General features: G+C 48.4%; 1 protein-coding gene across 1 annotated transcript; it reads left to right on the top strand.

The window, feature by feature from the left end:
• Positions 1-7,028: 7,028 nt before the first annotated feature.
• Positions 7,029-13,696, top strand: RRM2 (ribonucleotide reductase regulatory subunit M2). The gene is made up of 10 exons (XM_021697444.2): positions 7,029-7,315; positions 7,395-7,469; positions 7,838-7,981; positions 8,270-8,386; positions 8,957-9,090; positions 10,752-10,846; positions 10,974-11,107; positions 12,290-12,394; positions 12,481-12,594; positions 12,672-13,696. Exons 1-10 carry the CDS (start codon positions 7,208-7,210, stop codon positions 12,822-12,824), a joined length of 1,179 nt encoding a protein of 392 aa, XP_021553119.1. The 5' UTR covers positions 7,029-7,207; the 3' UTR covers positions 12,825-13,696.
• Positions 13,697-14,006: the final 310 nt, after the last annotated feature.

The raw sequence follows: 14,006 nt of genomic DNA on the forward strand, positions 1-14,006 counted from the left end.
ATCGTTGAAACTGCAGTTAGGTTAGGTATTAAGTCTTGGTTTACTGACCTGGGGATCTTAATAGGAATGACTCCATCTGGGGCCTGTGTTTTTCTTGGTCACAGCCATCAATACGAAAACAAATTTTGAAGAGCTAACATTGAACCTAAGAAGAGACACTCTTTTTTAGCAAATGCCAGTACCCTTGGAACAATGAAAAAGTGAATTGCAAAGACATCCTCCTGCTCACTAAATAAGAGAAAGTATGGGCTTTTGACCCAAGGTGCCCTAGCCTCTCTGCAGTCTTCTGGGCCAAGGCCGCGCTTGAATCTGGTGCGAGGCCATGTTTAACCCAAGTTGGCAAGGGTGAGAGTTCTCTGGAGCTGCTTCCTGGTCCAGCTGGGATTCATAAACCAGGCTCATGACCTCTCCGCCATGATGCCTCATCTTCCTCATTCATGTAATTCAACCAATGTCTGCTCATTGGGGCTACGTCCTTCCTCCCCACCCCCACACCCTACCTGACTGCCTAGGAGGCCTCTCCAAACAGGGCGCACAATGCCAGGGAGGATAACGAGGCAGCTCCACAGCACAGGGCACAGGGCATGGAGAAAGCAGTCAAGGTCCCAGCCCGGACCAGGCCCACACCAGCGCAGATGGCCTCGGGAGGAGACGCCACTTGAGCATGGATGTGACCAACCCTGGCAGGCCTCAGATCCCAGCCTCATGTGACTGTCAGGGGACCTGATGCTTCATGGGAGTAGGAATTAGACCTGGGGACATGGGGGGCTTTGTGGAGTGGAGACACTCGGGGCTGGGCCCTCTTCCTCATGAGTCACTCCTTCAGTTCCTTGGAGGAAGCCTTGCCCCGCACTCGTGATGGCCAGAGGTGCTGTGGGGCCCTCTGGTTTGAATGGGAGGCACCATTTCTGCTTCACTCGCCTGCATCAAAGACTACTGTGGTGGGGAGGAGACAGAAGAGAGAGCCGGAATAATGACCCAGTGACCTGAAAATGAACTGAAGTAGGAAACGGGGAAAACCACATTGGAATAGCTTCAGTTTTGTATTTCAGGAGACTGAGAGAGGTCAGCTAGGCTAATAAATGGAAAGGACTGGACTTCCATAAAGCACCTTTCAGGAGCTTTAAATATCCTACTCTGTTTAATCCTTAGAAGAACCCCCGTGCGGTAGGAATTATCATGCCCATTTTATCAGTAAAACAACAGGCACAGAAATATCCAGCGGCTTGTCCGAGGTCATCTAATAAGTAAGAAGTGATGCTGGAATTCAGACGTGAATCCAGGGCTGGTCCCTTCACTCCACCGCACTTAGTCTAAAAGCAGCTGAACTTGTAGCAAGTGAATCATCAGGGCTGTGTAGGATTGATTTACTTGGGCTTTGTCTTTCCCCCTCCTGAAGTTATTATTTAGCTCAAATGCATGAGTGCTGAGTGTGGCCTCCCAGGATTCCTCTCCGCTGACCTGGCCCCTCCTTCCTTCCCCTCCCAGCCCACCCTCCTCACAAATGGCAGGACTGGCTCCTTCTCTACTTGAAAACCTATTTGCTTAGGTTGCTCTCGGTGGGCCCGTTCAGAATACCATTCAAAGCTGCTGTCCCCTCTCCCCCCAAACATACACACGCGCACCACTACTTAGAAAGAAGTCAGCGATGTGGCCCCCTTATCCAGGGAAGGAGGCTATTAAGGAGAAATGACCAGTAATAAGCCAACAGGAAGTTGAGCTTGGTCATGAGGAAATAAACTTATCCTGGGCATGCACAATTGTGCCCTTACATTCTTTTCTTTCTTTTTCAAGTCAACCCTTGGGAAATCCTCTTTAAGACATAGCCTGGATGGGGCAGAAACGCAGCCTTCGGGGGGAGGGGCTGGGCCTGGGAGCAAGATGCTCAGAGCAGGGGCTTCGAGGACAGCTGGGGAAGGCCCTGGTGGTCAGGCCCCAAAAGAGGGAGGGCAAGATAGGGCCCTGAGGTAAGCTAGGGCGGGGTGGTGGGGAGGTGTTTTCACAAGAGACCTGTGGAAGGGAAGGTCCCGTGTCAGGTTTCCTGTGGTTGTCAGAGGACTGGAGGGCAGAAAGTGGCTGACCCAACCCCTCCGTCAGCCCACGGTTCCACTCTAGAAGTTCCAGAGCAAACAAGTCACACTTGGGATGGAGTATTCAGTTTTCCGGCTTCCCTTGGATGCATTTTCCCCAACAGAGGGTTCTGAGCATCCTGAAGATGTGAAAGGGGAATATCAAGTTCAGAAGGAGGAAGGGGTGCTCTGGAACCACACACAGAGTGGAGCACAGTTTTGAGAAGGGCTGATCTTGCTGCCTAGTGGTTGGGAAACAAAAGAACATGGCCATGGACAGAAGGGGCAGGTGGATTGTAGAAAGGAAATCTCATACACAGAATTTGGCATATCTCATACACAGCCTTAAAAATGAATGAAAGGCTGACACATGCCACAACATGGATGAGCCTTGGCGAAGTTGTGCTAAGTGAAATTAGCCAGTCACAAAGGGACAAATTTTGTAAGATTCCACTTATCTGGGGTACTTAGTCAAGTTCATAAAGACAAAGTAGGATGGTGGTTATGAGAGATCGATGGGAAGAGGGATGGGGAGTTAGCGTTTAATGGGGACAGAGTTTCAGTTCGGGATGAGGAAGAAGTTCCGGAGATGGATGGCAGTGACTGATGGTTGCACAATGGTGTACTGTACTTAAAAGGCACTGGTTTGCCCCTTGAAAATGGTTCAAATGGTAAATCTTGGCTTATGTATATTTGACCACAGTAAAAAAAAAAAAAGCTAAGTCTAGTAAAGCCTTTAGATCAAACTCGCATTTTGCAGTAAATACAGGGGTTAGCAAAACAAGTTAAATGACACCATGAAGACCCACTGAGGCCGGGACATTCTACAAGAAAACGGCCTGAACTTCAAAAGGTCAATGTTGGCGGGGGCGGAAATAGAATTGTTCTAAATAAAAGAGAACAAAAAGACACAATAACCAAATGTAATGTGTGCACTTAAAACGGACAAACTTAAAAGACATATTTGAAATGGCTGGGAAAATTTGATTATGGGCTAGATATTAGGTAATATTAGGGAATTAATGTTACCTTTCTTAGGGGTGAATATCCTACCATGGTTGTTAGAGAATGTCCTTAGTTTCAGGAGCTACCTGCCAAAATATATTGAAAAACCTGGGGTCAAAGTGGCATACCATCTGCAATCCACTTTCAAATGATCTAGAGAAAACAAAAGTCTCATACACCCATCGAAGGGGAGAAAGAAAATATGGCAAATGGAAATGACTGTTGAATCCTAGGTGGTGGTTGAACACTGGAGAATTTTTTCCATTTTTGTGTCTGTTGAAATATTCCTAATAAAAAGCTAGGGGAGAGAATGGCTAAAATTAACAAGTCAGGAAACAACCAATGTTGGTGAGGATGTGGAGAAGGGGGAACCCTCTTACGCTGTTGGTGGGAATGCAAGCTGATGCAGCCACTCCGGAAAACAGTATGGAGGTTCCTCAAAAAGTTGAAAATAGAGCTACCCTACGACCCAGCAATTGCACTACTAGGTATTTATCCAAAGCATACAAGCACAGTGATTCAAAGGTGTGCATGCACCCCAATGTTTATAACAGCAATGTCCACTATAGCCAAAATACAGAAAGAGCCCAGATGTCCATCGACAGATGAATGGATAGAAGATGTGGTAGGGGTGCCTGGGTTGCTCAGTCTGTTAAGTGTCTGCCTTTGGCTCCTGGTCATGGTCCCGGGGCCCTGGGATCGAGGTCAGGTGCCCTGGGTCAGGTGCCCTGCTCAGCAGGGAGTCTGCTTCTCCTTCTCCCTCTGACCCCCCACCTGTTTGTGATCTCTCTCTCTCATGCAAATGAATAAATAAAAATCTTAAATAAAAATATAAACCTTGAATAAATAAAAATCTTAAAAAACTAAAAATCTTAAAATCTTAAAAAAAAAGATGTGGTATATACCTACAATGGAATATTACTCAGCCATCAAAAAGAATGAAACCTTGCCATTTGCAACAATGTGATGGAACTGGAGAGTATTATGCTGAGCAAAATAAGTCAGTCAGAGAAAGACAAATACCATATGATTTCACTCATATTGGAATTAAAGAAAACAGATGAACATAGGGGAAGGGAAGGAAAAATAAAATAAGATAATTGAGGGAGGCAAACTGTAAGAGACACTGAACTCTAGAAAACAAACTGAGTGTTGCTGGAGGGGAGGGGGGTGGGGAGGATGGGGTGACTGGGTGATGGGCATTAAGGAGGGCACTTGATGGAATGAACACTGGGTGTTATATGCAATTGATGAACCATTAAATTCTACCTCTGTAGCTAATAAAAAAATAAATTAAAAAAAAGTTGGGAGAGAAAAGTTCTAGCTGTGAAGTTTAAGCTGTGCGAACTTGGGCAGTCTCCTTGCCTCCCTGGCCTTACTTCAGCTGAAGAACAGGGTCAAAAATACCCCACACAGTTGTCCGGATTGAAAGCGCCAAGCACCTGGCCCAGGGGCCCAGGGGCAGTCGTCATTAGCGTTAATAGACAGTCCCCAGCAAGGTGTCTGGTAGAGTGAGCAGTGGCTTTGAGAAAATCACTTGAGCTCCCGGGCCGGTTTCTCTGCCCCGGGGGAGGAGGATGGGGAAGCGGCCCCTTAGAGGCCACCTCACTTTGCCAGCCGGGGGCCGGTAAAGGTGCAGCTGCTAGGGGCCCGGCGGCCGGAGCGCGGGCCACGGAAGGGGGGCGGGGCTCGCAGGTGGGCGGGCGGGGGAGCTCGAGCCCAAAGGAGTGCGGCCTCTCGGAAGCCGGGGGCGGAGCCTCTCTCTGGCCAACCAATCATGGAGCAGATGTCAAAACGGGCGCCGAAGGGAAATGAGAAAGAACCGCGGATAACCGGGCCGGGCGGCCTCCTGTCCAGCTGATTTGGGCCGCCGGGTCTGGTCGCGCGCCCTTCTCTCTCCGGTCCCCAGGGCTAGAGAGGAGGCTCTGCGGGCCAGAAGCCCCGCTCGGCGGTCTCCTCTGGGAGTGACCTCTGGGCAGAGCCACGTAGCTTTCTGCGCCCGCTTCCTCCTGTGCAGTGAGAGCAGTAAAAATCCGTAGGAGGCTAGACGGGACATGCCCAAGTGACTCAGAGTTGGGAGGCAGTGAAGGCGAGAATGGCGACCTTTCTTTCTGCCTCGTGGTACCACTCGTCTTCCCAAGTTCTCTACCACGCACATGGGTTATTTGGGGAGTCAGGAAAAAGTTAAGCGGAACGCGAAGTCACAAATTCTGGCTAGCTCACAGAGCAATACTTTACGGTTCCTGTACACACAGGGTGTAACAGAAGCTAAAAAGCACGTGGTGCCCGAGAGAGCAACCGGAAGGAGCACTTCGGTTATTGATGATGTGAGATAGGAATGTGAATTGGGTATTAGAGGGTACCAAGGAATCCTTGATAATTTCCTTAGACGTGATAATGGCTTTATCGGCCATAAAATCATCACTAAAAATGTCCATTTCCTGGAGCTGGATGCTGAAGGAAGGTGAAACTGACCACGTCTGGGAGTTGCTTTAAAACGAAGGATGCCATGGGCGCCTGGGTGGCTCAGTTGGTTAAGCGACTGCCTTCGGCTCAGGTCATGATCCTGGAGTCCCTGGATCAAGTCCCACATCTGGCTCCCTGCTCAGCAGGGGGTCTGCTTCTCCCTCTGCCCTCTTCCCTCTCGTGCTCTCTGTCTCTCATTCTCTCTCTCTCAAATAAATAAATCTTTAAAAAAAAAAAAAGATTCATAAAACGAAGGATGCCAGACCGAAGTTTTAGTCGTTGCTTTGTCTAAGAGAAATGATTGTCAGTAATCTTTCTTTGAGGCTTGAGAATACATTAAACACAGTATGTATGTGGTACTAAAAAATGCAAGAAACAGACTCAAGTGAGGAGGGGATCGTCCCTACCTCCGACCTCTTTATTGTATCCAGAAAAGACTGTAAAAAGTCCAGTGTTTCTCTTAGGGGCGGCCCTAAGAGTGTTTGCAGATGTTGGAACTTTCCCAGGTGAATCATTTATTTCTCGGATTCTAACATTTCTTTCTCTTCATTCCTGGCATTTTGCCACTTTCAGGGCAAATGTCTGTGGCAAATCTGAAAAACCAAACACAAAGTAAAATGAAAAGTGCTAATAAAGTCATGTCTCCCTCATGACAATGCAGGTTTTCAATCTCCTCTTCAGGCTGCTTGATGCCCAATAAGCAGTACATGGATTCCCAGTTCTTCAATCTTTCTCAGGATTTTTTTGCTCAGTTTCTAATTTTAAAAAATGCTGACATTGGGGACAGTGGCCTGACAGCAGACACAAGTTCAGTGGGAAAATGCACCAAAGCCCCCCCCCCCCCCCCCGGCATTTACTTAACTCAGCTTTACCATGGACTGCACATTTTATAAGAATTATCGCATTGATCTCATTTTATTAATAATCCCACAGGGTAGGTCCGGCGACCAGTCCCATTATACCAAGGAGGGCACTGAATCTTTTAGCCTGGTGACACGTCCAAGTGACACAGCAACTGCACTGCGGGACTCAGTAGCCAGCGGCCCTAACCGTTAGGCAGCACGGTGGTCACCGACCCTCCCACAAATCTGCCGGAACTCGAGGACCCCTAAACCCCCACCCAGGTACACGTATCCAAACGGTCGCAACCCCGCGCTTCTCTCGCAGCCAGGGGCGTTCCCAGGCATTTGCACTAACCTCATTTGCAAAACCACTTGCCCCGACCCGCGAAAACGGTTCAGGGGTGGGGGAATTCTCTCCCGCTCCGGGGCGGCCTCCAATCGCGTTGCTTTATTCAATTCCGAGCGGTTCCCGGATAAGCGAGTCCCCCGCGCGCCACGGCCACCGAGTCGCGCGGGGACTGCAGCCCTTGCCCGGGGGGGCCCGCAGGGGCCCAGGCCGCGGCGCCCCTGGCCCTGTCCGCGGGCCCGGGGGCTCCGGGGGCGTCCCGGGGGAGTCCCGAGGGGCATCCCGGCGGCGGGCGGTCGGCGCTCCCGCGCGGCTCTCGAATCGCGGACGTCCGGCCGGCGCATCCAATGGGAAGGCGGTGTGTGGCCACGCCCGCTGTGCGCGCCCCTCCGCGGTGGGCTTTTAAAGGCCGGCGGGGCGGTGCGGGGGCTCCCAGGACCTGCGCGCCGCCTCGCCTGCCGTAACCCCTCGCCGCCGCCATGCTCTCCGTCCGCGTCCCGCTCGCCACCATCGTGGACCCCCAGCAGCAGCAGCAGCTCCAGCTCTCGCCCCTCAAGGGGCTCAGCCTGGCGGACAAGGAGAACACGGTGAGTACGCGCGGGCCGGCCGGGGCGGCGGGGGGCCTGTGGGTCGGGGGCCTGCCCCTCACCGCGCGTCTCTCCGCAGCCCCCGAGTCTCAGCGGGACCCGCGTGCTGGCCAGCAAGACCGCCAGGAGGATCTTCCAGGAGCCCGCCGAGCCGGTGAGTGGCCCGGGCAGCCGGCGGGGAAGCGGCCTGTGGGGGCGGGGCGCTGCCGGTAGGGGGCGCTAGCCGCCCTTGGCGCCAAAGCCTCATTGTCTCCTCCAGGGTTTCAAACCCTAGCCACTCCCCGGCCCGCGCTTCTTTCCCGCCAAGGCATTCCGTCCCCGTCCTTTACACTTCCGCAGATTTCCTCCTGTTCCTCTGTCACATCCCGGTTCTGTTCTCTGTAGGATATACATGTGTGACCGCTGACCCACACACTGAACCACCCGGGATTGCCGGTCTTTGAATGCACTAGGCCCGAAAAAATGGCAATTTCATGTGGTTCCCTCTATGATTAGCATTTTCATTACTTTCTCGCCCAACAGAAAACTAAGGTGCTTGGCCCCAGCGTGGAGGACGAGCCACTACTGAGAGAAAACCCTCGTCGCTTTGTCATCTTCCCTATCGAATACCATGATATTTGGCAGATGTATAAGAAAGCTGAGGCTTCCTTTTGGACAGCTGAAGAGGTAATCAGAGTCAGGAGCTGGAGACTTAAAAGGAAGTTTAAGCATTGCTCCCAGCTCTAGAAGAAGCCCCCTGCAGTGGTGGTTGTAACTTGCTTGAAATACACTCTTGTTCCTCTTGGGGGTGGTTGGGGATGGTTGCCCACAGAGGATGTGGAATGGGAGGGAGCTGTGCATGGGAGGCATGTTCTTGATCAAGTGGTGTCGGTAGACTTAAAAGAAGGTTTAAGAATTATGTGTATGTGTGAGGCCCCGCATGCTTAATGTCCCTTGTGATCGTCTAAACTTCAGGTGGATCTTTCCAAGGACATTCAGCACTGGGAATCCCTGAAGCCTGAGGAGAGATACTTTATATCCCACGTTCTGGCTTTCTTTGCGGCGAGTGATGGCATAGTAAATGAAAACTTGGTGAGTTTCCAAAAAACGTCTGCTTTCATTCGCTTCAAGATTAAAGAGAAGATCAATTCTCTCTCCTCATCTTTTAGGTTATACTAGTTGTAAGCTAGTAGTTCTGTTACATGGTGTTGCCTGTTTTATAATATCCTTTGCAGTTCTTTCTTCCCTATGGTTAATTTTTCCCCCCACTGGCTCTCGAGAGGCTCAAAGACAATGTTAAGTGGTAGTAACAGGTTTACTCCTCGTGGCTATGACATTGCTTTCCTTTTTGTGGTTTTGCTGTTTTAATAACTTGAGTCTATATATGTCTTATAGTGAGTGGATCCTTCGTGCAGTGAATTAGGAAAAAATGAATTGATGAGTGTTCTTAGGATCCCTATAAAATAGACATTATCTATTTCCTGATCTGTAAATTGAGCACATATGGCATAAAATGCCCAGCTTTACCACAGAATAATGCAGTATTGTTTCTAAAAATAGAAGCAAACCCTATAATGGTACAAAGGGAGTGTGATGTATCCAGGATCCTCTGAGTGGATGCTCCTCAAGCTGAGAGAAAGCTGTGATGTGTTTTACCACTAGGTGGAGCGGTTTAGCCAAGAGGTTCAGATTACAGAAGCCCGCTGTTTCTATGGCTTCCAAATTGCCATGGAAAACATCCATTCTGAGATGTACAGTCTCCTCATTGACACTTATATTAAAGATTCCAAAGAAAGGTGAGTATTTGGGTGGCCTGCCAACATGTTTAGGACTCACTAATTGTTAACGTTATTTCAAGTTTTTGAGTTTACATAGGGGTAGAAGAATGACTTAAGTGACTAAGCACACAAAGCAGTTTCTACCACCCATGTTCCCGTCTGCTCTGAGGAAGAGGCCTACACTCACTTTATTAGCAAGTCACTTAAAAACTCAAAGTTCTGAGGTTACTCCATTTTTAGAAGTGGAAGTATACCGTTGGTCGTTCAATCTAACGCCTTTGAAAACAAAACAAAGCACATCCGAGGAGGCTGTGTATGATGAACGAAATCCTAGGTCTGACAGTTTGTACTCGTGTGGCCAATCTGTTAACCTACAATGGGAAGCTGGGGCAAAATGGAGGGGATGGAGGGTGCACCCGAGTAGAACGTTACTCTCCTCTTCAAGAGCTCGTAATACAGTACAGAAAATCAGACCTAGAAGTGTGAGTGAGAGGAATTCCATAATAAAGCAGAGGCAGCAGTTTACGGTTAGATGAACTTAGGCACAGGACTGTGTGAAGAGATAGTTTGCATCATGGGATCACAGAGGAGAAATGAAGGTAGCTTCACACCCATTTTACATTTTCAAGATTAGAGAGGAGGAGAACGTTAAAAGTGGCTGTCTAAGTGGTCTAGATACTGAGGTCAGCTTCAGGATGAGAGTCTTGCGTGGAGCAGAAGTGGTAGGGCTGGAAGGTAGGCACCTGTGGGTAACCAGGAAGAATGTGATTTGGGAAAATGAGTGGTGGCTTGGAAGGGCAGGCAGGATTGGGGAGACTCTGGGGAGTAGGACGATTTGAACACATTTGTAGGCAGAAATGAGGAAAGATAAAGATAGGCATGACCCGGATAAATAACCAGAAGGGGCAGGATCAGGAAGGTGTGGTGGTTGAGCTTCAAAAGCTAGGGAGAGGCAGACCCTGGTCTCAGGATGTAGACATGGAAAGAGAATGAAGGGAGCCATATGGTCTGATGACCTTGGCTTCAGAGAACAAGGTCGCCTGATAAGGAACAGGCTGGGGAATCTGTAGACTCCCAAGCAGGGCACAGGGTTACATTGGAGGCGGAAGAGGGTAATAAGGAAGACCCAGGTAAGTGGGGGGCCAGTTGATTTGCTTTCCTGATCTGGGACCATCAGTGTAGCATAGAATTACAGTAGGAAGCAAGCTCAGATTATTCAGTTTATTGGCTTTAATTACTTTATTATATACATATGGCATTTGGGGCCCATATAATTGACCTGTTGGTATAGTCTGGTGAGGAAGGTGCTGTCTAGGAAGATAATGGTCAGCATAACTGAAGTAGTCTTAGCAGTTAAGATTTTATGGCTTCTCAAGTTCAAAGATAGGGCCTGTGAACTTTGTCATGACCTGGGCTTGATATAATTAAGCTGATAAATGCTCTTGGTGTAACGGACTAAGACTTTTAATGTTAGTAGATTTCGGGGATCCCTATGAACTAAAGAATAGGAACCGAGTGAATGTTGAGATTTTAAAAAGAACACTGGAGGAAAAGCAAAAACAGTAATGAGAAAACATTTCAGTTTGAGGCTCGATTTGGCCTTGGCCCCAGTGGTGTTCTCCGGATGTTTGTGATAGGAGGTCTTTGCTGTAACTGCTGACGCTCTGGGTGTCTACTAGGGAATTTCTCTTCAACGCCATCGAGACAATGCCTTGTGTAAAGAAGAAGGCAGATTGGGCCTTGCGTTGGATTGGGGACAAAGAGGCTACCTACGGTAAGGACCCCTCTGGCCCCGCGTCCCCCTGAGCTTCATCCTCTGAGTGCCGTCCCTGGTCTGTGGCCCCCCCTTGTGCGTGTGCTCGGTTGCTCACTAGAACTATGTTGGTGTTAACTCTTCACAGGAGAACGGGTTGTGGCTTTTGCTGCTGTGGAAGGAATCTTCTTTTCTGGTTCTTTTGCGTCAATATTCTGGCTCAAGAAACGCGGCCTGATGCCTGGCCTCACGTTTTCCAATGAACTTATTAGCAGAGATGAGGTGAGTCTAATTCACATAACAGGTTAATGGGCACCCCAAACATCTACAACTCTTGGGTTCACTGATGGGAACTCCAGATGAAAGATTGCCTGATATCCACATTTAACATGTGAGTTCAGCCATATCCGTACTTGGCAGAAAATGAAATACTTTAATTTACTGGAAGTGCTTGTGTTCTCAATACCTTTATATGTCTGATGCACCCTAGGTGATGGGGTGTTCTATTCTTTTTGCCCAGTATTCTGTATGACCCTACTGTACTTCACAGTTGGGCGATAAGCATCCTAGTGAAGAATGAGAATCCATTCTGGTCCAGTTTATGTCTGAGTGCACTTAGATTAAACTGGAGGGGAAGGTGAAAATGTCCAGATGTTCTAATTTAATTCCAGTTGGCAAGGCCAGGGCCATGAACCCTGCCATACTTGGAGCCCAGTGGGCAGATCAGTTGGTCTTGCTTTATAATAAGAAGCTCTTCCTTCTGTTACAGGAAGATCAGGGTTACTTGGCACTAAGACTCGTAGACTCCATTCACTGGAAATTGCGTTACTGATTTCCCGAGCATTAGGCTGTAAATCTCACAACTAACTAGCCTGTTCACCGAGTTTTGCCTTCCCTGCTGGGAATAGTGGCAACACAGGAGCTCACAGATGTAGGAAGAATGCTTTGAGCAGAAGTCCTTCCCCATTCTTGGCTACCACACGGGGCAGCAGGGACCGGACCTGGCCTGCTGTTGTTCCCCAGAGGAGCAGTGTTGAGGGCCTTGGGTGCTGCTGAACCTGCCGTGACCTTCGCAGAGCAGATGGCAGTTGAAGCCCTCTTCCCCTTGACTGTTGAAGTGCTTAAAGCACTGCCACCCAAGGGGTAGGAGGAGAATGCAGAAAAGGGGAAAGCCATTTCCTGTTTCACGTTACCGATACAAGTCTGGTTCTTTTTTTTTTTTTTCCTTTTTAAAGATTTGTTTATTTGTTTGACAGAGAGAGACACAGCGAGAGAGGGAACACAAGCAGGGGGAGTGGGAGAGGGAGAAGCAGGCTTCCCGCCGAGCAGGGAGCCCAACGCGGGGCTCGATCCCAGGACCCTGGGATCGTGACCTGAGCTGAAGGCAGACGCTTAACGACTGAGCCACCCAGGCGCCCTGATATAAGTCGGGTTTTAATAGTGATCTTAAACCTTTTCTTCTAGGGTTTACACTGTGACTTTGCCTGCCTGATGTTCAAACACCTGGTCCACAAACCTTCCGAGCAGAGAGTGAGGGAAATAATTATTAATGCCGTTCGGATAGAGCAGGTGGGTGTTGCATCAGGGTCTCTCGTGCCAGCTAGAAGGTGTCTTGATGCTTCCGTTTTATTGAGAAGCTCTGTTTTGGTCTCTAGGAGTTCCTCACGGAGGCCTTGCCTGTGAAGCTCATTGGGATGAATTGCATGTTAATGAAGCAGTATATTGAGTTCGTGGCAGACCGACTTATGCTGGAGCTAGGTTTTGGCAAGGTAAAGTATTGTTTATAGCCTTCTGGTTCTTCTGAAACTGGTGTTCCGTATTTAAATTTTCCTGTGAACCTTTTCAGGTTTTCAGAGTAGAAAATCCATTTGACTTTATGGAGAATATTTCACTGGAAGGGAAGACTAACTTCTTTGAGAAGAGAGTAGGCGAGTATCAGAGGATGGGAGTGATGTCAAGTCCAACAGAGAATTCTTTTACCTTGGATGCTGACTTCTAAGAGAAATGAAGATGTGCTCTTATTTTGCTGATTTTTTTTTTCCCCTTTCTCATCCAAAAAAAAAAAAAATCAGCTACTTGAAGTGTATCAAACCAGCTACACCATGAATTATCCATAATGTTCATTAATAGTATTGTTAAAACTGTGTAGCTACCTCATAAGCAAGCCTGTTGATTAGTGATGCTAGTTGTCTCACCTAGAAAGAAGCATAGACAAAAGCTCCTCGGATTCTTAGGAAAGACCTTGGCCGTGTTTGGCTTTTGCAGGCAGGCTGGCTGTCCGTGAGTTCACCGTGGCTCTTAGTGGCAGTCAGGGCTCAACATGTGTGGACCCTGGAGTGAGTCAGATCCAGCAGGATTAATCAGTCAGTTACTCAAAGGCCCTTGGGAGGTCTCAGCCTTGGTGCTTCAAAGCAGATTTTAAAGTTTACTTACTGATTTGTATATAAAACTGGCACTTTACATACAAATAAACAGAGTTTGTACTGTTGAAATAAAGGCCTGATTTAACCTAATTTGGTTTCTAGCCCACATGCAAAGCCTTCTATTGACCACTAATGGGAGCTGGTCTGGATTTTACTAGGTGGCCAAAGTCCGTCAAACCTGTGCAGATCATGATGCACGTTATTTCTATTCTTTATTTTCTAGAATGGATGTGCTCTTTGATCAACTTCAAAGTCAGCCCTGCACATACCTAGGTATTAGCTAGTTGGTGCCACAAAGAGGACAGGTTGTGGTTTGTATTTTGGAGGCCAGGTGGAGTGTTGTGGAATGAGAGCGAGGGGAAAGGAGCTTCTGACTTCAATCATTGGAGCTTGCAGTGTGATGCAGGCTGTCTGCCGGTCACCCGGGGATGTGAGAGGGGCAGCATCCTCTTACATTCCCCAACTTCAAGCTCTTAACGAAGATCTTTAGATCCTTAGCTATAGGATCTGAGATAGTACTGTAAATTGATTTTCCAATCATCCTTGCACAAAATGCCCCACGGAGGGTCTTGCTCCAATTAAACGGCACAACCAGGACTGACGTTGGCTCCCCGAAAAGCTGAGCGTGTATTCCGATTTGGTTGAATTTGTAAGTAGGTACTGTTGCTCTATTTCATTTATATTTACTACATGTCTTTTAAATTAGAACTTTTTTTTTCTTTTTTTTTTACTGTGTGTGTCCTTTTATATCTGTGGTT

The sequence above is a fragment of the Neomonachus schauinslandi genome, chromosome 10 (genome assembly GCF_002201575.2).
Source record: "Neomonachus schauinslandi chromosome 10, ASM220157v2, whole genome shotgun sequence".
Classification (NCBI taxonomy): Eukaryota; Metazoa; Chordata; class Mammalia; order Carnivora; family Phocidae; genus Neomonachus; species Neomonachus schauinslandi.